At 56.8% G+C, this 27,950-nt stretch overlaps 1 protein-coding gene across 1 annotated transcript in view; it reads left to right on the forward strand.

The window, feature by feature from the left end:
* The window catches only part of LGR6 (leucine rich repeat containing G protein-coupled receptor 6), a 95,763-nt gene that overhangs the window by 39,080 nt on the left and 28,733 nt on the right, over nucleotides 1–27,950 (forward strand). The window contains exons 5-6 of the mRNA XM_024749665.1: nucleotides 20,791–21,006; nucleotides 25,161–25,232. Coding sequence (XP_024605433.1) covers nucleotides 20,791–21,006; nucleotides 25,161–25,232 — 288 coding nt within the window. The remainder of the gene's footprint in view (nucleotides 1–20,790; nucleotides 21,007–25,160; nucleotides 25,233–27,950) is intronic.

Raw genomic sequence — 27,950 nt, forward strand, 5'->3', positions numbered from 1 at the left:
GGGTGGCCAAGCCGGCCTCGAGCTGAACACCCTCGACGCCCGTCCTGAGGGCGTTCCAGCCCCAGCCTCTGTGTCGTCACTTACTTTCCTGATCCACGAGTTGGCGGCCACCCTGACCCTCTCATCACTGCCCGCCATCGCCCCTGCCCGGGGTGCAGCAGCCTCCCAGCCGGTCCCCCACTTTGTGCTGGACTCATCCCGATCTTCCCCACTTTGCGTCCGACGGACCTTAAAACACAAACCTGATCGTGTCACACACACACACACACACACACACACACACACACCCACACACACACACACACACCCACACACACACACACACACCCACACACACACACACACACCCACACACACACACACACACCCACACACACACACACACACACACACACACACACCCCGCTTAAAATCGCCGTGGCTCCCGACACCCTGAGGACAAAGCTCCTTGCTGAGCTGCCACCTGCCACCGCTGGCAGACCCACTGAACAAGTGTGTCCTGCTCCCCTGCCCAGGCTTCGGGGGGGCCGTGCTGCCCGCAGGAAGCCTTTTCTGCCCCGACGTTCACTCCGCAGGCCCCGCCACCCCGCACTGCCAGAGCGTCCCGCTCGCCTGCTGTCATCCTCTTACTTCCTTTCTCCATTCCCTCTGAGTTTCATGAGGGTGGACACTGTCCCTCCTTTTACTCAGGACTCCCCGCCGCTGGTACCGTGCCTGGCCCATGCAGGCGCTCAGGCATCTTTGCTTATAAACGTATAAACAAACGAATGCAGAACGGGGCAGAGAGGTGAGGCAGCCCGGCCAGCGATGAACAGGGGTAAGAACGGGGCAGAGAGGAGAGGCAGCCCGGCCAGCGATGGACAGGGGTAAGGTAAGAACGGGGCAGAGAGGCGAGGCAGCCCGGCCAGCGATGAACAGGGGTAAGCACGGGAGCTGGAATTTAGACTCAGGTGTGTCTGCTTCTTAAGTGGACCGTCTTTCTGCCAACACTTGCTGCTCCCGCCTTCCTCTGGAAGCTTCCTCAGAACACCCAGGAATTCGAGGAAGGAGGGTGTCCTGGGGGCCTTCCTGCCCTCCACTGGCCCTGTCGGGGGAGGTGGAGGGCAGGCCGAGCTTGGAAGGGAGTCAGGGAATGACAGCAGCCTCGGGCTGGAGCCAGCAGAGCACGGTCGTGGGCTGGCGTGGACGCTGCCACGGGCCCTGGCCGTGTGCTGTCAGGGTCTGCACGTTAGCGCCTGGATCTGCCCAGATAAAACAGAGGTGGGAAATAAACTTGTTTTTTTTTTTTTTAAAAAGCCATGCAATGCCTTCCAAAGCCAAGAATAACATTATTTAGGATTACCTGTCACTTAGGGATGGTCCCTGCCCCTGTGGGCAACGTGGGCCTTACTCTATGAAGCAGCTGGGCCAGGAGGGTCATAATTTCCGGAGCTCAGGGTGGGGCGGGGGTGGGGATGAAGAGTCTGGATGCGATGCCTCTCAGCCGGGAGCCAGGAGGCTGGACCCCCTCTCCCAGTCCCCTTCCTTCGTGCTCCTCAGCTGGGGCTGCAGGCCTCCTCAGGGAGCCCCCAGGCCTTCTGGGCCCCCGCAGCTGCCTCGGCCCCAGCCCCAGGCCCAGCGTGCTTCTCTCGTCCTGTTAACCGGCCCCTCAGCTGCACATCTACTAACCTGGGCCTGCAGTAAAACCCTCCCTCCAAACATCTGGAGTAGGGGGAAACGGAGGGGGAGAGCATGCCTGGGGGCTGGGGGTGGCGGTGCTGGAAGCCAGCTGTCTCCCCAATTCTTAGTCCTGCTGCTTGCTGGGGCTGAATGGGTCAGAGGGGCCAGGTGAGGGTGGGCCCAAGGCTCCCCCAAGTCATTGGATAGCACCACTTTCATAATATTGCTCCTCTGATCAGAAACCACAGACCTCAGGGCCAGCAGGACAAGTCTTGCTATGAGTTACACCTGCTTTCACGTCGGTGTGCCTATACCTGCTCTCTACCCACTCCAGCCAGGTCACTTATCCCATCGTGTCCCTAGCTCCCCAAACCTGTCCTCGCCTACCTCCAAGCCTTGGCTGGAGCTGTTCTCAGGCTAGGATGCTTTTCCTCTTCCTTTCTGCCAGGATTTGCCTCTCTACTGCTTGAATCAATGCAACACACCTCCTCCAGGAAGTCCTCCTAGACTGATTCCATCTGACTCTGAGCCTGCTGAGTACCCTGAGTACCAGAACCAGGCATCCTCAGTTCTCACAACCAGGACGGCAGGAGGGGAGGCCCTGGCCCGAGCAGAGCAGAGCAGGAAGGATCCAGGCAGAGCTCTCTTGTCTTTGCTGGTGCCGACCTGGAGCCTGCCAGCTGCTACTGACTGCCGGGGCTGGAGGAGAACATAATCAGAATTCAGATCGGTGGGGAGGGCAGGGTGTGGGTACAGACATAGTAAATACCCTTTAGGTATTACCTACAGATCTGTTTCAGAGCAGGGTCAGGGCGGCATGTGGTGGGGATGGGATGCTAAGTGGTGACCTTGTGGCAAGTGTGGAGAGTTCTGAGAAAGGTTGGTTCATGCCAACCCAGGCAGACAGGACCCTTCTTGGCCCATCTCTCCCTGGTGAGACCTCACAGGTGTCCTGGATCTGACTGCCCCAGCCACTTGGAGTCTGGGAGTCAGAGGGAGAAGGGAAGTGAGGCTCGGGGGGCGTGGCCAGCGCCCGCTCACGTCCCCCTCGGCCAGGCCTCACATATCTGCTGACCCCGGGTGGGCAGCCTGCGGACTCAGGCTGGGCTGGGCTGGGGGCTCCCGCAGGCTCCGTTTCCTTTCAGCTGCGAGGGGTGTGTGTGATTCCGGGGTCTTTCTCTGAAATTGCTGCTGCTTGGCTTTGGAAGCCAGTTCCACCTCTGTCTAGGTGAAAGTTGTCTGCACATCCCGAGCCGTGGTTCTGTAAGCTGCGAACTGGGGATGATAAAGTGACTGCTCTGAAGCCTCCTGAGATGCTCCGTGTTCTGCCGGGAGGGTCCCAAGTGCACGCGCAGGACGTTGCTGTGATGAGGCTTATTATTAGACTGACCCAGGGGGCCGGTGGACTCCACGTGAGGGACCCTGGGACCGTGGGGGCTGGAGCAGTGGGCCTTCACCCCCATCAGGCTTTACTGGGGTCCTCCTGAGGGGCCGGTCGCCCCTGTGCGGAGCGAGCGTGAGGCCCTCACCGCTTTCCCTCCATGGCGGTCGGCACGCGCACCAGGCCAGTCAGACACCAGCTTCAGCGAGTGACCGTCAGGGGGAGGTTAGGACATGGTCACAGCAGGTGCGTGCAGCCACGAGCGTACAAGCTGGGGTTTGAATCTGAGCTCATCTGAAGCACAGGTCCTTCCAGTCTTCTGCATAGGTGAGGAGTTTGATGGCTAGTTTCTTCTCTTTTTGTCTCTCGTTTTTCATAGCTTTACTTTTAAAGGGAAAAACACCTGGGGAATTTAAATACCAATGTGTTCTCGTGTCCAGACGCTCCCAGGACCATCTGTCCTCTCTCAGTGAAGAGGTCTGATACTTTGTTTGTGTACGTCTTTCTGATCTGCAGTGTGACCTGCAACTTCTTGTGGACATGTTAACTTTTCCACATCCGTGTCAGGACTTGCAAACCCAAATTCATCCTCCGCGGCCACGGTAATCTCCAGTTGGTCCAAACTAAGGTCTTCGTAAAATGGGAACCGGGAGTTTTCTGCATCAATCTTGTCATAGTTTCCAGACAACACGGCCTTTGGTTTGGTCCAAAGTCAAAAGGGGCATCGCTGGGCTGGCAGCGTAGCCGTGAATCTACCTGGAGCCAAGAGCAAGGGCTCAAAGGACACACTGTCATCGAACATAAAACGCCTCGAAATCAATGCCCAAAGCTTTTAGGGCTTTAGAGAACCCCCGGCCTCTGGGTCTAACTGTGGCCGTTAGGATACACTGTGTCCCAGAGCTGCTGCTCTCGGGGGCCTGGCAGCCGGCTTCTGAGATGAGCAGGACCTTCACGATGCCAGGGTCCCTCCTGGCTGGAGGAGCAGCAGAGCCCCACAAGGAAAAGCGCCCGAGCTGGGCTTCGAAGGTAGAATGAAAGGTGAGCAGCAGAGAGAAAAGGGCAGCCCTGCCGGGAGGGGAGCAAGCTGGGCAGAGAAGCGGCTGTGAACTGGGGGGCTGGGGGCAGCGCTGGACCTGGAGGAGGCAGCCTTGGTGCAGGCCTGGCTGGCAGCCTGGAGGAGGCCGTGCAGGGCAGAGCCTGGACCCCAGCAGTGCCGCAGAGAATGAGGCTTCTCCTGCTTCCCCCCAATCCTCCCCTCCCCGAGCCCCGCCCCACACAGGCGCCATCCCCAGCCGAGCGCAACAGAGCCTGGGACTTAATTATACACTGACACAGTTTGTTTTTAAAAAACATGTTTGTTTCTGTTCTGACTCATTGTAGAGAATTTAGAAAATACAGAAAATAAAAAGAAAATAGAAATCACCCACAATTCTACCTCCCAGACACGATGCCTGTTAACATGTCTGCATCGCTCTCTGAAACCACATACCCTCGCAAGCACACGCTTCCTTCGTGATGTGTTAAATCTTTACAAACTGTGTTGGGGCCTGGTTTATTGCTCCTTCGAGACTGTCGTAACCTAGCACTGGGGTAATTGTTTTAGCTTTAAGTACTTTTAAAATTTGAGATGTAATTCACAGCGTAAGATTTACCCTTTAAAGGTAGACAGTTGAGTGTTTTTAGCATGTTTACAAACTTGTGTGGCCATTAGCACTCTCCAATTCCAGCACATTCTCATCGCCCCAAAAGGAACCCATCCCCTGAGCTGTCACTCCCCGTCTCCGCTCCCCACACCCCAGCGCCTGAGACCTCTAATTTGCTTTCTCCCTCTCTGCATTTGCCTGTTCCGGACATTTCCTATAAATGGAATCGTACAAAACGTAGCTTTTTGTGTCTGGCTTCTTTCACTTAGCATGTTGTCAAGATTCACCCAGGTGTGTGTTCGCGGATCTATCCGTACTTCATTCCTTTTGATGGCTGAATAATATTCCATTGTGTGGATCGACCACGATCTGTTTACCTGTTACCAGTTGGTAGATGTTAGGTTGTTTTCACTTTTTGGTTATTGTGAATAACGCTGCTGGGAACATTTGTGTGGATGTGTTTTCAGTTCTCTCGGGTGTATGACCGGGAGTGAAATTGCTGGGTCCCATGGTAACTCGATGGACAGGTGTTTGAAGACCTGCCAAACTATCTTGCAGGGTGGCTGCGGCATCTCACCTTCCCGCCAGCAATGTCTCTATGTTCATGTCCACACTTGGTACTTACTGTCTTTGTAATTATAGTTTCCTCGTGGGTGTGAAGTGGTGCCTCGTTGTGCTTTTGATTTACACATGCTAGTGACTGATGGTGTTGAGCATCTTCTCATGTGCTTATTGGCCATTTGTTCATCTTGTTTGGAGAAACCTCCGTTCTGATCCTTTGCCTGTTTTAAAACTGGATTGTCTTTTTCTGCTGTTGATTTGTAACAGTTCTTCAAATATTCCAGATACAAGTCGCTTACCGGATGTATGATGTGCAAATATCTTCTCCCATTCTGAGTCTTGTCTTTTCATTTTCTTGATAGTGTCCTTTAAAGAACAAAAATTTTTAATTTTGATGAAGTCCAATTTATCTGTGTTTTCTTTCTTTTTTTTTTCTTCGTTCTTTTGTTGTTTTGTTGAAGAAACTATTGCCTAATCCAAGGTCAGGAAGATTTATAGCGACGTTTTCCTCTAAGAGTTTTATAGTTTTGGGCCTTTGATCTGTTTTGAGTCCATTTTTGTATAAGGTGTGAGATAGAGGTCCAATTTCATTCTTTTGCATGCAGACGGAGAGTTCAACAAACCATTTCATCACCCCAAAGGCTGTTTTTTGAAAAGACTGTTCTTTCACCCATTGAATTGTCTTAGCATCCTTGTTTGTAATCAATTTTCCATAAATGTATGAATGTATTTCTGGATTCTCAGTTCTATTCAGTTGACCTATACGTCTATCCTTATAGACCATCCAGTCTTTTTCTTTTTTTTTTTAAAATTAATTAATTAATTAATTTATTTTTTGGTTACACCGGGTCTTAGTAGCGGCAGTCGTGCTCCTTGGTTCCGGCATGCATGTGAGACCTAGTTCCCCGACCAGGGATTGAACCCGGGCTCCTGGAGCTCGGAGTCTTAACCACTGCGCCACCAGGGACGTCCCTACACTGTCCAGTGTTGATGACTGTAGTATTGTAGTAAGTTTTGAAATCAGAAAGTGTGAGTCATCCAACTTTGTTTTTCTGTTTCATGATTGTTTTAACTATTCTGTCTCCCTTGCATTTCCATATGGATTTTTAGGATTTGCTTGGCAATTTCTGCAAAAAAAAAAAAAGGGGGACACTGGGAATTTGATAGCGGTTGTGTTGAATCTATAGATAAGTTTGGGGAGGGTTGCCATTTTAACAGTCCATGAATATGTCTTTCCATTTATTTAGATATTCTTTAATTTCTTTCAACAATGTTTTATGGTTTTCAAAGTATAGACTTTGTACTTTTTATTAAATTTATTCCTATTTGTGTTGATGTTATTGAAAATTGAATTGTTTTCTTTTTTATTGAAATGTAGTTGATTTACAATGTTGTATTAGTTTCTTGTGTACAGCAAATGGTTGTTATATATATGCATATATATATTCTTTTGCATAATAGGTTATTACAAGATATTGAATGTAGTTCCCTGTGCTATACAGTAGGTCCTTATTGTTTATCTATTTTAGATATAGTAGTGTGTATATGTTAATCCCAAACTCCTAATTTATCCCCAACTCCTTTCCCCGTTGGTAACCATAAGTTTGTTTTCTATGTTTGTGAGTCTGTTTCTGTTTTGTAAATAAGTTCATTTGTATCATATTTTAGATTCCACATATAAGTGATATCATATGGTATTTGTCTCTGACTTACTTCACTTAATATGATCATCTCTAGGTCCATCCATGTTGCTGCAAATGGCATTATTTCGTTCTTTTTTATGGCTGAGTAGTATTCCCTTGTGTATAGGTACCACATCTTCTTTATCCATTCATCTGTTGATGGACACTTAGGTTGCTTCCATGTCTTGGCTATTGTGAGTAGTGGTGCTATGAACACAGGGGTGCACGTATCTTTTCGAATTAGGGTTTTGTCCAGGTACATGCCCAGGAGTGGGATTGCTGGATCACATGGTAGATCTATTTTTAGTTTTTTGAGGAACCTCCATACCGTTCTCCACAGTGGCTGTACCAATTTACATTCCCACCAACAGTGTAGGAGGGTTCCCTTTTCTCCACACCCTCTCCAGCATTTATTGTTTGTAGACGTTTTAATGATGGCCATTCTGACCGGTGTGAGGTGATACGTCATTGTAGTTTTGATTTGCATTTCTCTAATACAGGGGTCCCCGACCCCCAGGGCCACGGACCAGTACTGGTCTGCGGCCTGTTAGGAACTGGACCGCACAGTAGGAGGTGAGCTGTGGGCGAGTGAGTGAAACTTCATCTGCCGCTGCCCACCGCTCCCCATCGCTCATATTACCACCTGGACCATCCCCCCATCCGTGGAAACACTGTCTTCCAGGAAACTGGTCCCTGGTGCCAAAAATGTTGGGAACTGCTGCTCTAATAATTAGCGATGTTGAGCATCTTTTCACGTCCTGTTGGCCATCTGTATTTCTTTGGAGAAATGGCTGCCCATTTTTTGATGGGGTTGTTTGTTGTTCTGTTATGGAGTTGTATGAGCTCTTTGTATATTTTGGAATTTAAGCCCCTGTCGACTGCATCGTTTGCAAATGTTTTCTCCCAGTCTGTAAATTGTCCTTTTGTTTTGTTTATGGTTTCCTTCGCTGTGCAACAGCTTGTGCGTTTGATTAGGTCCCATTTGTTTATTTTTGCTTTTATTTCAATTACCTTGGGAGATTGGCCTAAGAAAACATTGGTCCGGTATATGTCAGAGAATGTTTTGCCTGTGTTCTCTTCTAGGAGTTTTATGGTGTCATGTCTTATATTTAAGTCTTTAAGCCATTTTGAGTTTATTTTTGTGGGTGGTGTGAGGGAGAGTTCTAACTTCACTGATTTACACGCGGCTGTCCAGCTTTCCCAGCACCACTTGCTAAAGATGAATTGTTTTCTCAATTTCACTGTGGGATTGGTCATTGCAGGTGTGTAGAAGTACAGTTGACTTTTGTGTATCGATCTTGAATCCTACAATCTTGCTGTACTTATTTATAAGCTCAAATGGTTGTTTAATTAGGTATTTTAATGTTTGGGGTTTTGTTTTGTTTTTTCTTTTTTGGTATTTTAATGTTTGATAAGGAAAGTTCCCGTCCATTTTTCTGTTACATTTTGCTCATCTATTTGTTTTATAACATGGCCTTTAGTTTTATTTTATGAGGCTACACCTAACTCCGGCCCCAAAAAAATCCCATTCAGTACGTTTTCTGATCCCTTACATATTTGAGAATATATTTTTGTGGACTTCACATACAATTGTCAAAATAAACGGATATAAGATTCATGGATCATTATGTATTTTTCTCAGAATCCTGTCGATGTAGCTCAGTTTTTCCCGTGGCATGTGGTGTGCCAGAAAATTCGGAGGTTGTCCTCATCATTTTTTCCTCAGAGAAGAGCGTGCGTCTTCCTTATGAATGCTTATGGAAGTTTTTCCCTTTATCTTTACAATTTAAAGTTTAGCCAGAATGTGTCTGGGTAGGAATCACGTTTCCTTCAGTTTGCCTGGAACACAATAAACATTTATAAAATACATTCTCTTCAGCTTCAAAGAATGTTTAAAAATTATAGCTGTGCTGTGCTTCTGCTCCGTTCGCCGTGGGCTAATCTTCTGAATACCTGCAGTCCTCAAGTTCAGATTTAATCCTCTCTCCTGCTCGGCTGATCTCTGTTTTCACGACTCTGGTCTCGTTGTCCTGACCTGTGTTCGACGTCGGGGGCAGCGTCCCATCCTGTTCTCACGGCCGCTTAACTCTCTGTGGTGCTGGCTCCGCTCACTCACCTGGGACGCGTGTTCCAGTTTTGCTCTTTCAACTTGCCCTTCCTGCACCTTCCCTGCCCACCCGGCTCCACTCACATTTCAGTTCGCCTTTGAGGTTTACCTTCCTTTTCCCCATTTTGTGCTGTTGTTCCCGCACCTCCGCCTTTTCTCTCCTATGCGTGTCTGTTCCTGTTCACCGACGTCATCACTTCCTGCACCTTTTTGAGGATGTTTTTATTCTCAGTCTAGTAATAAGTTATTTTTAGAGATTTGATCTTTTCCTGGGTTTCAGGCTGCTATTACATGTTCATGTTCTTCAGAATTTAAAAAAATTGTTGCTTTAAACTTCTTCCTTTCTCTTTTAAAAAATTTTATTTAAGAAGATGTGGTTATACACAAACTATCAATACTGTGGTACAAATGAACTTATTTACAAAACAGAAATAGAGTCACAGATGTAGAAAACAAACTTATGGATACGGGGGGGTAAGGGGGGGATAAATTGGGAGATTGGGATCGACATATACACACTACTATATATAAAATAGGTAACTAATAAGGACTTGCTGTGTAGCACAGGGAACTCTACTCAGTACTCTGTAATGACCTTTATGGGAAAAGAATCTAAACAAGAGTGGATGTATGTATACGTATAACTGGTGCACTTCGCTGTACACCTGAAATAACACAACGTTGTGAATCAGCTACACGCCAATAAAAATTTAAAACGAAAAACAAAAAAATCGTGGTTAAATCTATATAACATAAAATGTTCCGTCTTAATCATAGTCAAGTGTGCAGGTGAGTGGCATTAAGTGGATCACGTCACTGTGTCACCGTGCCCCCATCCATCCTCAGACCTCCCTCCGTCCTGCAAAACTGAAACTCTGCACCTGTTAAGCACTCACTCCCCAGCCCCTGGCCCCCACCCTTCCTCTTTCTGTCTCTGTGAATTTATTACTCTAGGGACCTCGTGTGAGTGGAATCGCACAGTATTTGTCCTTTGGTGTCTGGCTTGTTTCACTCAGCATCGTGTCCTCCAGGTTCATCCACGTGGGAGCAGGTGTCAGACTTTCCTTCCTTCTAAGGGCTGCATAACAGTCCACCGTGTGTATGTACCTGTTTTGTTTACCCGTCATCTGGTGATGGACGGTTGGATGGCTTCCACCCTTTGGCTGCTGTCCTCGTGCTGTGACAGTGGTTTTACGAACGTCCCTTTGAGTCCTGCTTCCCCTGATCTTTAAGGAGACAGCATCTCATCGGGACGTGGTGTTTGTCACCAGGAGGCAACGTGGATTCCCCACGGTTTGGCTCTCCGTCGTCCGGGGCTGTTTCAGTCAGCTTCTCAGATACTCGGATGGGAAGCAGGTCGGTGTGTGTGACCCCCAGGCCGGTTTTCAACACCCAAGCAGGGGCTCGTAGCTCTGGTGTCCCGCGTGGAAGCCTCCACTTCACCCAGCGGGTGGTTCTCTGATTCACTGCACCGAGGACTGCATGGTGTGAAGGTTTGCTCCCCGGCTGAATGTTAGACGCACCAGAGGAAATGTTAAGCGATGCTATGCGTAGGCTCCACCCTGAACCGACGACTCAGGGGTTCTGGGTCCGGCCCAAGCACCAGAGGTTTACCGGCTCCGCAAGTGATGCCACAGTGGAGCCACGGCCAGAACTGCTTCGTCTCAAGTTGCCTGACTCAGGCTGTCCTCCTGCGCGGTGGCCCTGGCCTCCCAGGATGCAGGTGCCATCACCCCCAGCCCCTCCCTCCTGCCGTGTTGTTTTCGGGAATCGGGGTCTCTGAGTGGACACAGGAGTGGGGATTGGGGCGCCGGGGCGGGGGTGCTGGAGCCCTGGCTGCCTGGAAACGCGTCGCTCACACAGTCAGGGGAGGCGGCTGTGCAGTTTTCTGGAACGCGATTCCGAAGAAACGGGGAAGGGGGGACATGCCTTCCGCCTTCCGTCTAAGGCTGCGGGCTCCTCTGTTTCACAGAGCAAAGCAGATGAAAACCACTCATTCCTGGCTGTTTTCCTCAGTTCCACTGGCCTCAGGGCCAGCAGAGATGTCGGATTCTGGTTAAGTGTTGCTTCTGGTCAACGTCTAAGGTTTCGTCTTTTCCTGTGTCTCCATAGGTGTCGTAGTGGGAAGGTGGTTGCATTTTCCTCTGTTTTAACTGGGAACTACTGGAGTGTCTGACCTTCTCCTGGGCCAGGGGAGAGGCCTATGGCTAGTCTCCCATGTCGAGGGCTTCAGCGCGGGTGGAGGTGCAGGGTGCTCACGGGCCAATCCGTGAGGCCCGAGCAGGTGACGGGCGTCGGGGGCCCCCGAGGGGGAGGAGGGGGGCCTAGTGCAAGGAAGGGCACCGACCTTTACGGAGGTGCAGAGGTGAATAAACCATGAACTCGGGACAGGAAGTGGGGAGAGAGAGAGGCATACTTCCCAGATGAGGTGGAGAATGGGGGGCCCAGAACGTGGGGGTGGTTCTGAGTGGATGGGTGGACGGACAGACAGACGGATGGGTGGACAGATGGGTCGGTGGAGGGGCGGGAGGTAGGGGCTGGGGGGAAAGGACTGACCCCACGCAGCTGTGGCCTCCTGGCTCCCACACTGGTCCACGGGGAGCCAGGGGCCCTCGGCAGGAGGGACTACCGGACCCTGGGTTAGGGACGCAGAACCGGTGTCTTCTTTTCATCCCCCACTGCACCCTTTTCCACGGCACCTGTTGCTACAGAGTCTGGTGGGATGGCCTTTAGGACACTGGGGTGTTGCACGTGTTCCCCGAACCTCGGACATCTCTGCCCCTCCCTGGACGGGTCGTCTGCCTCTTCCCCCAGCAGCCATAGCGCTCCTTGCCGAGGGCAGGCGCCCTGGCCCCAGGCAGCCACGCTTCTCAGACGGCCCAGGAAGGCCCACGGAAGCCAGCCTGCTGTCTGGAATCCGGCGGCGGGAGGTGGGGGCGTGGATGGGTGCCTTTCGGAGTCCCCACCCCGGATTCTGGGACTGTCACCCACAGGGCTGGCCTTCTGTGTCCTCAGGGGAAGCTGGTAAAGGCTGCACACGGAGGCTCCTCCCTGCCTCCCCCACGGAGGGCAGGTAATTATTCTTATATGTTGCTGCGATTAAACACGCGGAATAGCCTGGAGGAAGGCTCAGGTGTCACCTTTGATGTGAGGTGGGGGCGTGGATGGGTGCCTTTCGGAGTCCCCACCCCGGATTCTGGGACTGTCACCCACAGGGCTGGCCTTCTGTGTCCTCAGGGGAAGCTGGTAAAGGCTGCACACGGAGGCTCCTCCCTGCCTCCCCCACGGAGGGCAGGTAATTATTCTTATATGTTGCTGCGATTAAACACGAGGAATAGCCTGGAGGAAGGCTCAGGTGTCACCTTTGATGTGCACAAAGGAAGCTCTCTCTGCTCCTGGGGTTCTCGCCCATCCATCGCTCTCCTGGTGGGTGGAGGGGAAGGGTGGCTCGGGAATGAGCAGAGCTCAGAGGACCGGTTGGAATTGGCTTTGTCTTAATATCCTCCCTTTGATCTGCTGAGAGGCTGACAGCGAGAGGGGAAGGATCTCATTAGGTGACATAAATCAGAGCTAATGAAACCACGGTCCTCCGACAGACGCAGACTTTCCTGTGTGGGGAGAGGCGGTGAGCGGTGTTGCCCTAACCCTCCCCTCCGCTGAGGGGGGACACAGAGAATAATTAAGGCTCCGTCTCCTGTACCCCCACCCCCGCCCCCGCAGCAAAGCTCGACTTTAAGCTTCTGGGGGCCTAGACGTCAGCGTCCGCTCTGCCCCCCGGACGCTGTCTGTCACTTTAGGACACTTCCTCCCGCTGGGGTGCTCGGGGTTCCAACCCCCAAGAGTTTTCATTTCTGGACTCAGTGTCGTGCACACCCTGGGAGGCCGGGCAGTGGGACCCCAGCTCTTCACGAGACCTTGGCCATGACGCGGGGAAGGAGTGGCCGTCCCCCTTGGGGTCTCTGGGAGGCTAAACTGGGCCCTGTCTGTGGGGCAGAGAAGGGTGAGTGCCGTGTGCTCCCCAGTGGACCAGGGCAGAAGGGAAGGGAAACTGGCTCCAGGCCCATGGCCTTCTTTGGCTCTGCCCTCCCTTTGCTCTGTGACCTTGACCGTCCTTGACCCCTTTCTGCTTGGTTGGGGGGAGGGGGGGTTCCCTTTCAGCTCTCACCCTGTGACTGGTCTCTTCTCGGTAGGCAGTCCTATGAACAGTGCTGGAAGCGCTCAGAACTCCATCAAAACAAACAAAAGCCACACAGATTGAATGCCCACTTGGCAAGTTGCAGGGAGAGGACACAGCCCATGCCCCCAGGGGTCTTCCCGTCTGATCAGAGAAAAGCGTGGTAATGGTCAAAAGTCCAGAGCTGGCCTTGGCCTTCCTCCCACCTACACTGAGCATCCTTCCCCTCCTTCTGCCCAAAGCTCCCTGCGTTCCAAGTCCGTGTCCCAGTTCCAGAAGTTTCTCTCAGAAAGCTATAATCTCCATTGAAATTAAAAGGCTACCTAATAATGTCTGCCAGATTTCTAAAAACACTATTGGCAACTTCTGTTCTTTAAAAAAGGAATTGTGTCCAAGCGGTAGAATTCTAATCGTCCTGAAATGCTTGTGGGCCACGCGGGTGGGGTTGGCTGCCTGAAGCCTCTACAGAAGGCTAGGCATGTGTGGCAATTAAAATGAAATAAACATAGAGGCTCCGTTCCTCAGGGGCACCAGCCTCCCTTCTGGTGGTCAAGAGCCGCAGGTGCCCCGGAGGCAGGAGGCGGCAGCCGGCATCGTCGGAAGTGCTGTCTCAGAGGGGACCAGAGGCCCCGCCCCCTCGCCCTTCAGAAAACTCCTCCCCTGGGAACCAGCTCAAATGTCACCTCCTCTGTGAGGCCTTACTGGATTTCCCACAGGCAGAGGGCGGGTCCCAGCTGCAGAGTGTTTTCCACAGGCTCACTTGACCAAGTACCAGCCGTGGGTTTGGAGCCACAGACTTTGGAGTCAGACCCACGGTTTCACCTCTGAGCCCACTCTCCTGCAGGCAAGGTGAGAAGTACGAGCTTCCAACTCCACAGGGCTGGGGTGGAGATTCAACATGCAAGTGTATGTGAAACACTAGCGCGCCTGGTGGCGACCAGCTCTCAGGAAACGCTGGCTGACGTTTTTGTGTTGCTTCATTAAATAATAAATAGTCTAAGAGCTTCTCCAGAGAGGGGTTGTGCGCAGCTCACGGTGGAGCCCAGAGCCAAGCCCAGGGCTGGCCTAGCCGTCGGCACTGATGAGCGCTTAGTGTGTTCCGTGCACTCCATTGGATGGAATGTCTCAGTCCATCGGGATTGAAGTTCATCCACTCCGATGGAATCGAGGACTAAGGGACTGATACTGGCTGAACTGAGACTCCTGTGATGAGGGGCATCTGGGGAGCCTGGTGGTTGGGGGGCTGCGGTAGTGGCTTTGTGAGAGCCCTGGGAGAGCGCAGAGGCCTTCTGGGGGGGTGGGCATGCAGGCTGCGGTCTCCCAGGGAGCGGTGAGAGTGTCCATGTGTAGAGATACCTGGGCGACAAGCTGGTCGTGTCTGCTTGGTGCCCAGGGAGGAGCCCTTCCGCCAAGCCTGCCCCCTGGGAGCCCCATACCCTCCCGCTGAGGCTGGAGGCCGGCACTGGCAGCGGTGTTGACGTGGGAGACTGGGGCCCACTGCCTGCGGGAGGCCCAGGCACGTCCTTGCGGCTCAGCAGGTGCCAGTCTGTCCCCGAGCCCTCACCTTCACGGTGGCCCCCCGGTGTCAACGGCTGCCTCGTGCACAGGGTCACTGGGTCCAAAGTGGCTGCTTTCTTTCTATTTTCACCTTCTTTCACCTTTCTTTTTCGTCTTTTCTGCTGGGCCCGCTGGGCCTCAGGGGTGTCAGTCCCTCTCCGCTCCTAAGGGCTGTGTCCTACAACCGCTGGACCTCCACGTGGTGTGGCTCAGAGTTGGAGAGACCCTGCAGCCACTGGAGCAGAATAGACCAGGGGACCCTCCCTGGGGACTGCGCTCAGAGAGCAGGTACCATGCCTGATCCCTTTTGAATGGATACCTGGTGACAACAAGTGGATCAGCTGATGGCCCACTAGGAGCCCCGAATCTGTCCCTCTGTCTTGAGTTTGACTAAGATCTGGTAGGACATAGGAAGGGTTAGAGAAAGAAATTGCAGAGAGGGTCTGTTCGGTCAACCTAGTGCTCTGCGGGCTGTAAGCGGCCTTGGTCTCCAAATAGGAATGTGCTTCCTGCAGCTCAGAGAGGTGCCATCCTGATAGGGACCCAGGCTGGCGGAAAGAAGCCCTAAGCTTGAGTCCGGCCCTGCCGCTTAGCCGCTTCGGGCATTTCTCTCTCCTTCCCTGGGCTCCTGGCTCTTCTGGTGAGCTGAGTGGGGCGGGCGGTTCCTTCAAGCTCCGAGGGAACAGGGTCTGCGTCTACACCCCCGCTCTTCCGGTCTCTGTCACTGTCGGTGAGCAGGGTCCCAGCTCCATCTCTTCTGCTGCCACTGGCTCCCAGCTGGGGTCTCTCCTCCCTCCCCTTCTGTCAGCGGGACCAGGCCTCCGCCTGCGCCTGCAGGGCTTGGAGAGCAGGGGCCCAGCCCTCCCTCCTGGCCTCCTGGGGGAGCACGGAGAGCCTCTTGGTTCTGGAGAGGCTCCGCGGCTTCCCCAGAGCCCAGGCAGGCCCGGACTGGCCTGTGAGGTGCCTGCTGGCCAGCAGCCTCCCGGGGAGTGGAGCCCAGCCCCCGTGGGAGCTCGGGCTGTTGGCTTTACTCCAGGGCTCCGTGGTATAACTGCCATCTTCCTCCCCGCCGGAGAGCTGGACCAGCTCCTCAGCTGCGCCCCCCAGAGCAGGGGGCCCCCCGCCCACCCTCGAGCATGGGACCCGGGAGCCGGAACCCAGACTGAGGGGTGGGGGCTGCTTGGAGGACACCCGGCCTGCCAGGTGCTGGGCAGGGTCCGCAAGAGGGTCCCTAGGGGCTAGAGGTTGCTGGGGGCAGGGGGCTGCCCCACACAGGAGAGGGGCAGGGGGAGTGGAAGCCGGTGCCGCTCCGTTTCCTCTCGGCCCCTCCGCATTCCTCTCTGGGCGCCTTGGGGACCCTCCTCAAAGGGGGCTTTGACCTCAGGAGGACCTGAGGTCGCCAGGTGCCGAGCTCCTCCCTGGGCCCCCCAGCCCCTCTGCACAGCCTCCTTGTTAGAGAGGCAGCTGGGGGCAGCCTCTGAGCTGTGCGTTTTGTGTGCATTTCACCTCCAAGTGGTCTCGGATGGGCGGGGAGTCAGCGTGTACAGCTGAGGAGACCAGCCCAACAGGTTAAATTGGGGATTTGTGACTAGATCCGGCTGCTAGCCAAGTCCATGCTCACAGGACCCCCCAGGGTGAGAGCTGCCACATGAAGTGCAGGTACTGCACAGGACCCGCTTATTCTAAGAAGTTATTCCTGTTTACTGGAAATTCAGATTTAACCGAGCCGTGTCCCAAATATCGCACGGGACCTACTTACACAAAAAACGATGTGTTATCTACCCGAAATACAACTTTAAGTGGGCGACGTGGATTCCTGTGTGGGAAATCCAGCCCTGCTGCCTTGGGTCCGCGGCCCACACTGAGCCCACCTGTGCCAGGCCCGCCCAGACGCAGGCTCAGGCCTGACCGACCTCGCCCGCGACTGTCCCAGCTCCAACACTTGCCAGTTTGCTGTCCCCAAGCATCGGGGCAGGGTGGGAGGTGCTGCAGACACTTCCTGTGCTCTCAGCATCCAGGTTCTCCCTGGTCCAGCCCAGCCCTTTCCTGCGAATGGGAGGGCCGACCAGGGAGAGGTGGCCCTTCTCAGCCCTCCTGCCCCTGGGCTGCACCCGGCGCAAGCAGCAGGACTAATTAGGACCGTGGTGACCTGTGAAAGCGGGCACAGGCGTGTGTGAGGGCACACGTGTGTGCTCACACGTACGCGCACAGAGGCAGCCCCCAGACGCCAAGCTCACCGAGTGAAGACCGCCCCCCTGCCCGGCCCCAGCCCCGGCTGGCGTCCGGCTACCCGCCTCTGTCCTCTGTCCTTCAGCGGGACGCTTCCCCGGGCGCTCAGGTCCTCACCCTCCTCCCACCCCCAGGACTGGTGTCGCGGGGGGTGAGGCATGTGGATTTGGGCTCAGACACCTGGGTGGAACCCCAGCTCTCTAGCGACCTTGGTCCCTCTGTGAAACGCGCTCAGAGCCCCTCGTGGCATTGCTGCCAGGATGCGGGTCACACGCCTGGTACCGACCTGGCCTAGGACGAGGGCTCGTAAGTGGGAGCAGTGACGCTGCGGGGTCATGGTTGTCACTGGAGGGGGAGCACCGCTGCCTCGGGGACCCAGGCTCCCTGGAAAGGCAGCGGCCGAGAGCCAGGCTGCAGCCCCACGCGACCCCCCGTGTCCCACGGGGAGGGGGCGCTTATGGATTTGACCTCCTAAGGGAGTATGAAGTCTGTGCCCGCTTCGCATCCACACTGGCCCTGTGTCCCCCTGCCTGAGGCCCTCGTTCATGAGCCCCACCCGCCACTGTCCGGGCCTAAATCCTACCTTCCTTAAGGCCGTTTGTGCGGCTGCGGTCTATGTGGTCTAAGTGGGACTCAGGGCTCAGCTTCCTGCCCACGGTCTCTGGGAAAGCTGGGACCAAGCTGCTGCCCCACTGGGGGTCTCCCCAGGCCCACGAGGAGCTGCCGGACATCTGCTGGGGTCTCTGTGGACGGGAGCGAGGTGAGGGTGAGAGCCTTACCACGGTGGAACAGGTGTCAGAGCAAGACCACGCCCGGTAGGAAGGTCTGTCCGGGTCCCCTCCGGCCACTGGCGGCTCGGCCAGCCCCAGGCTGGGGAGTCGCTCCCCTGTTTATTTGAGGACACTGCTGTCTGTGAACGGTTTGTCGTGGAGGGTGTGGGAGATGACGTACCCAGGAGCGGGTGCTGGAGCCCGGGGCCTGGAGCGATGGGTGACTGAACCGCAGAGCAAGGCCCCAGGGCCAGCCGAGCACTGACCACAGGACGAAACGTCTGGCTCCCCATTCAGGCTCCCTGTCCCGTGCAGCTGTCCCTGCTGCCGACCAGAGCGTCAGAAGCTCTGGAAGGCCTGGCTCGGTGCTTGGGAGACCTTAATGTGCTTACGACCCAACCGATGAGCTGGGAGTCAGGTTAGAATTCAGGTTCTGATCCAGAAAGTCTGGGACGGGGCCTCAGACTCTGCCTTTCCGACCAGCTCCCCGGTGGTGCCGAGCTTAGGGTCTGTGGACCACACTGCCAGAGGCTGATCTGCTGCACCACTGATGCCCGGGGCCAGGGGCGGGTGGGGGTGTGGCGGCGATGACGGAGCCGGTGTGGCCAAGCCTGCTCCATGGGGTGGAGAGGCGGTGTGTGAGTGCGGGGTGCGGGAGACGGTGGATGGGGCAGAGGGAGGAGCTCCAGGTTGGTACAGGGATCGGCGAGGCGTGTGGACACGGGAGCGTGCTGGCGGTACGGCGTGACGGTTAGAGGTGTGTTATCTGCCGCTGGATTGCCTGAGCCGGAATCCCAGCTTCACCACTTCCTAGACGTGTGACCTGGCGCAAGTCACTTAACCCCTCTGTACCTCGTTGTTCTCGTTTGCCAGACGTGAACCTCACAGGCTGTGAAATGAAATGACCTGATACATACAGTGCCCCGGAACATAGCAAGTGCACGCTTGCTAAACGGGGCCTCCGACTGTATGAGACTGACGCTCCAGGCGCCGCCTCCGAGGGTCTGTGATGGCACGCTGGGCAGGGCGTGAGGTGAAGGGGCGTCCCATGCGGGGCACTTTGCAGGGCATGCTAAAGGCTCCTAGAACTGCCGGGGGCGGTCCCCGTGCCAGGGAGCTTGCCAGGCCGGCACCGTGACGTCCCCGGTCAGGGCAGCAGGGGCTCCCTCAGGAGAGGACCCTTTGGGGTCTGGACCCCGCAGTGGTCATTTCACCCCTCGAGCTCCCACGGACGTGCCTGTCCCTCTCTGGGCGAGGTGCTAGTGCAGAGCACCTGTCTTTTCGCCCATCTGCCCGCCTCCAGGCTGGCCCCTCCTCAACACAGAAACCTGGCCACGTCCTCCTTTGTTTACGACCCTCCCTGGCTCCCCGTTTCCCTGACGCAACACAGAATCGCTGGCAGGGCCCTCAAGCTCCAGCCCTGCCTGCCTCGCCGGCTGCACCTGCCCTGCTCCCTCCGGCTTCCCCTGGCCCTTCCTGAAGCCCCGCCTGGGCCTGGCTGCTTGGGTCCCCCGCAAGGTGCTCTCTTTCCCACACACCGCCCTCCTCCACTGGCTGATTCCTCCTAGTCGGCCAGGTCTCCACGTAACATCACCTCCACCTGGAGGCCACTCCCAATGCCTCCCCGGCCATCACACTGCGCTGGAACGTCTTCCGACCTTCCCGCTGAGTTGCGAAGGGCGGGGACACCGTCCTCTCTGTAGCCGACGCATATCCAGCACTTTCCAAACTGTCTGTGCATAGAAACATCTAGGGCACTCTTTAGAAAGAGATTCCAGGCCCCACCCTGGCCTTCCGAACCAGGCCATCCTGGGAAGGCTCTTGGAGCCTGTTCCCACCTGTGGTCCCCAGGTCACCAGCACAGTCAGACCACCGAGGGTCTGACGACAGTGACCGAGTGACAGGCACTCACCGAAGGGTCTGTGGCCGTCAGGTCAGGTCTGATGTGGGTGGAGGTCTTTCCTAGTTGCAGCTTTCGGGACCTGTCCTGGTCGGTTTGCTCTCCCGTCCGAGGCTCCTGTGTCTGCCTGTTCACCCACAGCTCCCCTGCTGGTGAGCCTGGGGGTTTCTCCCAGGGCTGGGAGCGACACTGGGGAAACGGCTCAGGGAACAGACAGGAGCGCTGCCGGCTGTCGACACGGGGGCTCGTGCTGCTGGGACGGAAGAAAGGCACCTCCGCCACCGCCCAGTCTTCCTTAGGGTCAGCGTGCCGGGGCCTTCGGGCCTGTGTGGTTGAGTGCTGGCGTCTCCATGACGTAGGTGCCATCTGCCCGCACGGAGGACCAGGCCTCAAGACAGCAAAGTCCAGGGGCAGATCCACGGCCACAGGCCAGCTTGTCTCGTCCCTGTGGGACCACCTGCATGGGGTGATGGGGCTTCAGCCTGAGCCCTGGACCAGGAGGCGCATTGGTCAGGGACATCGTGGCTTGGGCACAGCTGTGAAAAGCTGGCGCGGGCTGTCTCCTTGTCCTGCTGGCCGCCAAGAGTGTCGAGACCTCACACCAGAAGTCCTTTGCCACCGTGGACCCTCTGGCTGTGGACAGACTGGACCGTCCACCACCCGTCTGCCTGTTCTGACATCCAGGAGCCTCCCATAGGCCATCAGCCAAGCAGGGAGCCCCGTCCAACACCCGGGCCCTTGAGCCGGGGAGCAGGGTCTCCAGGACCGAGCAGTAGGGAGCGGCCTGTGGTTTTGAGGAGGGTTTCCTTTGGCCACGTCCAGGGAGGAGCTGTCCCCGTGTCCGTGGTGGGGACATCTCTGTTATCCGGCCTCAGAGTGGACGGGGCCGGGGAGAACAGCGTCCGCAGAGCAGGGGAGCCACGGCACAGATGAGGAACTTGAGCGTGGCAGGGGGAACGCTGTTGTCCACAACCGGGCTGTGGGTCCAGCCTTGGGTCACCGACGGGAACGCAGGGCGGAAAGGGCCAAGAGATGCGGCTTGGAGCCGAGGCGAACCCCGGGGTCCCTCATTCCCAGGCGCCTAAGGCTGCACTGGCATAGCACTGACCCTCCCCTCTCTCCACCAGGCGCCTCGATGCCAACCTCATCTCCCTGGTCCCGGACAGGAGCTTCGAGGGGCTGTCCTCCCTCCGCCACCTGTGGCTGGACGACAACGCGCTCACCGAGATCCCTGTCAGGGCCCTCGGCAATCTGCGTGCCCTGCAGGCCGTGACCCTGGCCCTGAACCGCATAGACCACATCCCCGACTACGCCTTCCGGAACCTGTCCAGCCTCGTGGTGCTGTGAGTCCTGCCCCTCCCCCCACCCGGCCAGCTTCGCTCTTGGCTGTGTCCCTGAGGTTTCCCAACCTTCTGGTCTGCGTTTCCCCTCGTAACGTGAGGATGACCATCTCCTGTTGACCCCGTGGGGCCATTGTGAGGCCAGGCGACAGAAGGAGCGCTCTGAGAGGCTGGAAGAGAGGAATTAAGCCGCGATTCCCTCTGCTATTATGTGCAAATATTGTAACTATACCGCACTAATGGGAATGCATGCCAGGAATCTCCTGAATGATTTCCACCATATTTGACAGTCGGGCAACGGGTGGATGCAGTCTTGTGCTTTGGCACAGGGGTGGGATAAACTCACCTCATCCCCAGGCCTGGAGAAGGAGAGAGAAGCCCGCGCTGTAATTAGACAGCAGAGCCCCGATGGGTAATACCCTGGGAGGTAGCATCCCTGGCAGGAACTGGAGCCCAGGGTTAACTCTGTCCTCCCCCCACCATCCCCCCGGGGAACTTTGGAGTGCAAAGTTCACAGGGTAATTGCCAGGGGCTTGGAGGTCACGTGTAATTGCTTTGGGTTATATCCTAATTGCCGTGGGGACGTAAGGCCTCCCCTGCTCTTGGAAATCTGGTATGATTTTCCAAACCAGGGAGCGGACGAGGCATGAGTTTGTCTAATTCTCTGTCCTGGGAGACTGGAGAAGCGGGACCAACATCCTCTGTCAGCACGGCCACACGGTCCGCCTTGTGGGCGCCAGTGGGGGGTATTGACGGCGGCTGAACAGAATGGGGTGGCTGATGGCAGCTTTGGTGATGCCCTGTGACATCGTGACGGTCCCTGGGAATAGGTGTCAGGTCTCTGAGAGACAAGACTACTGGAAACGTGCGGGCCTCACAATGGGCCCCCGACAAGTGAGCAGCGGAGGGTGTGTGGAGCCCGTGGGGGCCCTGCAGAGTGCAGGGGTGGAGAGCCGGCCGCTGCCTCAGAGGCTGGGGGGGGAAGGACAGCAGCGCTGTCGCGTAACTCAGGCCGAGGGGACCGGACGCTGAGTCAGGCTCGTCTCGGGGCTCAGGGCGGCCGAAGCAGCTGGAGGAGGGAAGCGGGGGGCCTGCTGGGTGGGAAAGTTGGCTTAGAGTAGGCAGGTGAAGAGCGGGGGCTCCAAGCAGGTGTCAGCAGAGACCCGGGGGCGTCGGGCTGTTGGCTGAGGCGAGCGTGCCAGTGAGGCCGGAGGGAAGGCCGGGCAGGTGTGTCTGGGGGCCCAGAGTCGGAGCAGGAGTCCGGCTGTGGCCTGTGCAGGGCAGGGGAGGCTGGAGGCGAGAAGGGGGTTGGGAGTCTGGTTTGAAGGATGGGCGGGAACAGGGGAGACTGGATCTAGGAGGCGAAGTCCAGCTTACGCAGGAGACAGAGGCGTGGCCCTGAGGGACGTTGCGAAGGAAGAATCCATCCGACTTGAGGTTTTCACAGGGTGGGAGGCCAAGGTCGGGGGCGCGAGTGGGGGAGTTCGGCTACTGCGGATCCAGGAGGGGCCGGGGGGGCCACCGGGCACAGGAGGGGAGGGGCCCAGGGGCCCACGATGCTGAGAGAGGAGAAGGCCCAGAAGCATTGCCCCTGCCCTTCAGGTCCTCTGGCCCTGGGACGGGGGACATAGGCTGCCGTGGCCGGTGACCTTGCAGGGCAGAGTGGGCTGGGGAAAGCCCTCCAGGACCTAGGGCTGAGCTGCAGGAAAGCGCAGAGGCAGAGTCAGAAGGTGGGTGGACGAGGGTGTGGCCAGAGGCGTGAGGCAGCCAGCGGGTGGAGAGGGCCTTCGTTTCAACCCGAACGCTGGGCCTTGGTCAGGCTGCTCTGCGTGGCCCTGAGGGGACCGAGGGGCGCTGAACTGGACAGCAGTGCTGTTTGGTGACAGTTTGGTGACAGCGAAGGAAGCATGGAGGGGAGGGGCTCGTTCCCAGAGGCCAGGGCTGTGTTCTCTCTTAAAACCCAAGCCCCTGTGGTGGGTCTGTCTGCCTCCTGGGCATGGAGCAGGTGGGGAAGGACCCCCTTCTCTCGAGACCCCCGGCCCTGCCCACCACGTAGGATGGAGTCTGCCTGTTGCCTTGCCATCTGAACGTCTTGGAGGCCAGTCTGATTTCTTCCCCATGTACGTGATTTCCTTTTCCTTCCTGAAGATGTCTTCTAATCCTTGAACTTTAATAGCTTCACTAGAATATGACACAGTGTGGAATTTTCTGCATCCAATTTTCCTGAAACAATGTATGCTTTGACCTGCGGATTTCATTCTTTATTGTAGAGAGTTTTCTTTTGTGTTGCACTTTGAATACGTCTTTGTCTCATGTCTAGATCCTGGCCCTCAGAGATATCAATAGCCCAGTGTTGACTCACATCGATTAGTTTCCAGCTGTTTTAGCCTTTCGCTCTCATGCAGCCAAGCTCACCACTTTAGCTCAGGCTTTTTCTCTGACACCCATTCCACTGCCAGCAGTGTCTATACTGTTCCTTGTCTCAAACTTATTGAGTAGCTTTTCGTTATTATTATTTTATTTATTTATTTTTGGCCGTGTTGGGTCTTTGTTGCTGGGCGCGGGCTTTTTCTAGTTGCGGCCAGCGGGAGCTACTCTATGTTGCGGTGCGCGGGCTTCTAATTGCGGCGGCTTCTCTTGTTGCGGAGCACGGGCTCTAGGCGCACGGGCTTCAGTAGTTGTGGCACGTGGGCTCAGTAGTTGTGGTGCATGGGCTCAGTAGTTTTGGCTCGTAGGCTCTAGAGCACAGAATCAGTAGTTGTGGCGCGTGGGCTTCATTGCTCCACGGCATGTGGGATCTTCCTGGACCAGGGATCTGGGAACCAGTTGGGATCCGGTCGCTGAGCCCACCTGTGGCCCCTGCATTGGCAGGCGGATTCTTGACCACTGCGCCACCGGGGAAGCCCTACTGACTGGTTTTTTACTGATGTATTTTTGGTCTTCGATTCATTTCCTTTCTCTACAATGTCATTTTTGCTTTCGCTTAGAAACGCTGTGTTTGAAATGTTTTGCGGCAGAAGGCAGCTGTGATAATGTCTTGCTGCTTGTTCATCCGTTGCGTTTTCTTCTAGGCTTGGGACTTCACCTGGCCCGGGCATCTCTCTTCTGCTCTTCCTGTTGTATGTTTGCACAATTGCCATGTGATTTCACTTTCCGGCTTCTGCTGGGACAGCTGCATCACCTCGGCCCCCTCGGCTCTCCCCCAAGGCTGTAGTTTGTGGGCCAGAGCAGTGGGTAAATGAGGGCCCACCCGCCTGTGGGTGCCCAGGTGCGCTGGTGCAGGTAGGGCGGTCCCTCGGCAGGGTCAGGTTGTGGTAGATGCAGGAATTCGCTCCCTCCACGCAGGAATTCCCTTGGGCTTCAGGTCGTTTCCTCAAAGCATGAGGAGCCCGGAGCCTTCATTTTACTTTCCCTTCCCCTCTTCCCTGGGAAGCCAGCAGTGGGGAGGGAAAAGGACATCCACAGCCGCCTCTCTTCAGATTTGGGGGCTGCAGGGAGAAGCCTCAGAATCTTGTTTTCTCAGCAGTTCAGTTTCTGACGAGGACGCTTCCTTGGCCACCGTCTTTGCTGTTTATTTACGTTATGTCTCTGCCCTTGCTCTGCTACTGCTGGTAGTATTTGGGGTGGGGCAGGGGGCCTGTCTCTGCTGTTTTGGCTCATCTCACTAGGAATTGGGAGAAGAATATTCTGTCACCCGTCTCCATCTCCGAGCTGGCCCACAGCTCACTCCAGCTGTAACGGAAAGCTCCCCTTTAGTGACACGCTGTCTGCAGTGGTTTGCTGCCGGCTCCCCCAATTGTGTCTGGCCCCTGACCCAGGCGGCTGTGGGTCCCGTAGAGGAAGCCCCAACTGGGGCCCCAACATCGGGCCTCTCCCCTCAAGCCTGGTGGGAGCCCGGTGGGAGCCTGCTTCTCCTCGGCCTGGGGAATGCCTCCGGTTTCCTCCTTCGATAGGAAGTCTGAACGGCGTAGCCCCTGGCCACTCCAGCCTTGGAGATTGTGGCTTCCGAAGTCCATCTTGGCCCGTCGGTTTGTCCCTGGAGACAAAGGCTGACCCTCTGGGGTCACTGTCCATGCCTCCCCCACAAGCGCGTCTGCTTCCCCGCCCCAGCCCGATGCTGCGTGCACCTGTCCTGACCCGCCTCTCCTCCCACACAGGCATCTCCATAACAACCACATCCAGCATCTGGGGACCCACAGCTTCGAGGGGCTGCACAACCTGGAGGCTCTGTGAGTGCCGGGGTGGGGGGGGGGTCTCTCCTGCTGGGGACGGCAGGCCTGGCGTGGGGTGGCGGAGGGGAAGCGGCAGGACTGGGGTGCCGGGGCATGGCCTTTCTCTGGAGTGTCGCTCCCAGTGGGTTCCGCCCTCCTTCAGGGCGTGGGCTGTACCCCCTGGGAGTTCAAGGTGGCCCTGCCCGCAGAGAGACCAAGACAATGAGATCTTAGACAGAAATGGAACTGCGAGGAGAGTGAGGATATTAAGCCTGGAAGTGGAAGGCTTGGGGTGGGGCGGGGCTGGCTTGGCAGCAGTGACCCCCAGCCCACCCCCCCACCGTGGGAGAGCGGCTGCTGACAGGGGGCGGGGGGGTGGGTCTCCGGCTGCTCTAACTCGCGGAAAGCCTGGCAGGAGGCCCCCGTTCAGCGCCCGACCTGTGGACTCTGGAAAAGCCACATTATTTACCCATCATCATCCTGGAATTCAGCTGCGGTCAGAAGGCACCCAAGCCCTCAGCACCTCCTCTGCGGTCCCGCGGCCCCCTCAGAGCGGGCGGGGTGCACCTCCCTGGAGCAAACAGCCGGCCCACGGTAGGGGGAGGGGCCGCACCTCAGCGCCGGCCGCAGGCCTGGGAGGGCACGGGGCAGAGCAGGACCCCAGGCCAGCAAGGGTGAGCCCCCGACGCACGGTGCTGGCCCTCTCGCCTCCCCCAAGCACACGAAGTGGCATTCCTGAGGGGAGGGGTTTGCAAGCATCTGAAGCGGAAGAGGAGAAAATGTGGGAGACAAGCTGTGACCTGAGAAGGGGGGCTGGGCTGGGGCCTCTGCTCCGGGGGCCGGGCTGTCTGCCTTTGTGGCCACAGAGGGAAGCGGACAGGAGGTGGGGACCAGAGCTCCGGGCTGTCCTGGGCTCTCTGGATGGGGCACAGATCTTCCAGCCTCTCCACCTTCAACCCGATGCCCGGTGGGCTGGGGGGCCCCAGCCTGGGGTCAGGAAAGCTGGGCATCTCCTTGCCACTGCACGTGGCTTGGGCTGCGTGCCCCCTCGCCCCCCGCCAGCTGTCACGGGCAGCCAGACAGTTAAACGGGACAGTCTAGGCCGCTCGGTCACATGCTGGGAAATGGATGTCTGGGGAGCTGGCGGGGCCGCCCGGAGTTACCCTCCGTGGGGACAGAGCACACCTGGGGGGTTAACTGAGAAAACCCACCGAAGCCCCCAGCCAGTGCCCAGTCTCTGTGCCACATGTGACCTGTGCAAGCCTGCCGTGTGCTGGGTGCCTGGGGCCCCGGATGTGGGGGTGGCCAGCACCCCCTCGAGGCCTGGGCCGCAGCCGCCCTCCCTGGGGGATACGGAGCGCTGGGGCAGGTTTGGAGCTGCCTGGCGCCCAGAGAGCAGCAGGGAGGCCAATGCAGCTGCCCGGGGGCCGGGTGGGGCTGTTAGCTCTGTTGGGAAGTCGGCTGGGGAGGGGGCACATGCTGGGTGTGGGTTGGCACCTCTAAAAAGCCGACTAGCGCTGTTTCTTCACGGTCGGGGCGCGCTGCTTGATGTTTTCTCAGGGAGCCCTGGGTGGCAGTGCAGGGCGTTGGGCTCGGCTGGCACTGGCTGAGCTTCAGAGCCGCTGCCGCTGGCGCCCACTCACCTTTCATCCGTGGCAGTGCTTGGCTCACTGCACAAAGCCCAGGGCCTGCATCCACTTTACAGACGGGAAGGCCAAGGCTGAGAGACCTGCACCGCTGGGGGACAAAGCCTGCAGCCCGGCCTCAGCCACCCGGGGGGCAGTAACACCCGGTCTCCCAGCCACAGGACCCAATCGGCAATTCCCCACCCTCGGTGACGCTGGATTAAAGGAGAGCCCTGTGCAGAGCTCTCCGGGAGATGGTACCCCGTGGGGACCAGCCGCGCCCCACCCCCTCCTCCTCCGGGGCCTTGATCTCAGCACCCTCCCGCCCCACCCCTGAGGGCTGAGTTCTTCTTCCAACTTTTGATCTCCCAGTGAAAAGGGGGAGAGTGCATTCTTGTCCTCGATCGCCCAGAGCTCGCTGGGGGGACCGGAGGGGCAGCCACATGTAGACGGGGGAGTGGCTGGGAGAATGAAATGGGAGAATGAAAGGGGGAAGGATAGGTAGCCCAACCTTGAATTGTTGCATAATTGGCCCGCTCTGCAGCCCCGCGGTTACCCTGGAGCTTTTGTGTGCGCTCTCTCTGGAAGGGCAAGTCTCCCTGGGGCGGCATCTCTGCACTTAGACTCTTCTCATCAAACCCTCCTGCCCGAGCTGTGGTTTGGCTCCATCTGTGGCCTGACCCTTCCACCTGGGGAGGAGGGGCCAGGTGCAGGCACACACACACACACACACACACACACACACACACACAGAGTCACGCGGGGCCGCAGCATAGCATGGGGACACCCATGGCCACGCGGCTTCTGTTGTGACCTCTGCTCTGAAGGCTAGGCTGCCTGGGTCCCACGCCCCGTTCTACACGTGCCAGCACGTGCCAGCTGGGTCAGCCAGAGCCGGAGGCTTCACCCCGTCACCTGCAGGAGGAGTAACTGAGGTGAACATGCATGTGCGCCGCTCTTTTACTCCCAAACAGCCCACACACCCAGGTGATCAGGGCAGGGGTGGGGCCGGGGCTCCAGCTGCCGTCCCGCCCTCCCGCTGAGTGGAGCAAAGCACGCAGGCTCCCGGTGGGTGGGTGCAGGCCTCCCACTGGGAGAGGCTTGTGGGAAC

The sequence above is a fragment of the Neophocaena asiaeorientalis genome, unplaced genomic scaffold (assembly GCF_003031525.2).
Source record: "Neophocaena asiaeorientalis asiaeorientalis breed wild unplaced genomic scaffold, Neophocaena_asiaeorientalis_V1.1 scaffold44, whole genome shotgun sequence".
NCBI classification, from domain to species: domain Eukaryota; kingdom Metazoa; phylum Chordata; class Mammalia; order Artiodactyla; family Phocoenidae; genus Neophocaena; species Neophocaena asiaeorientalis.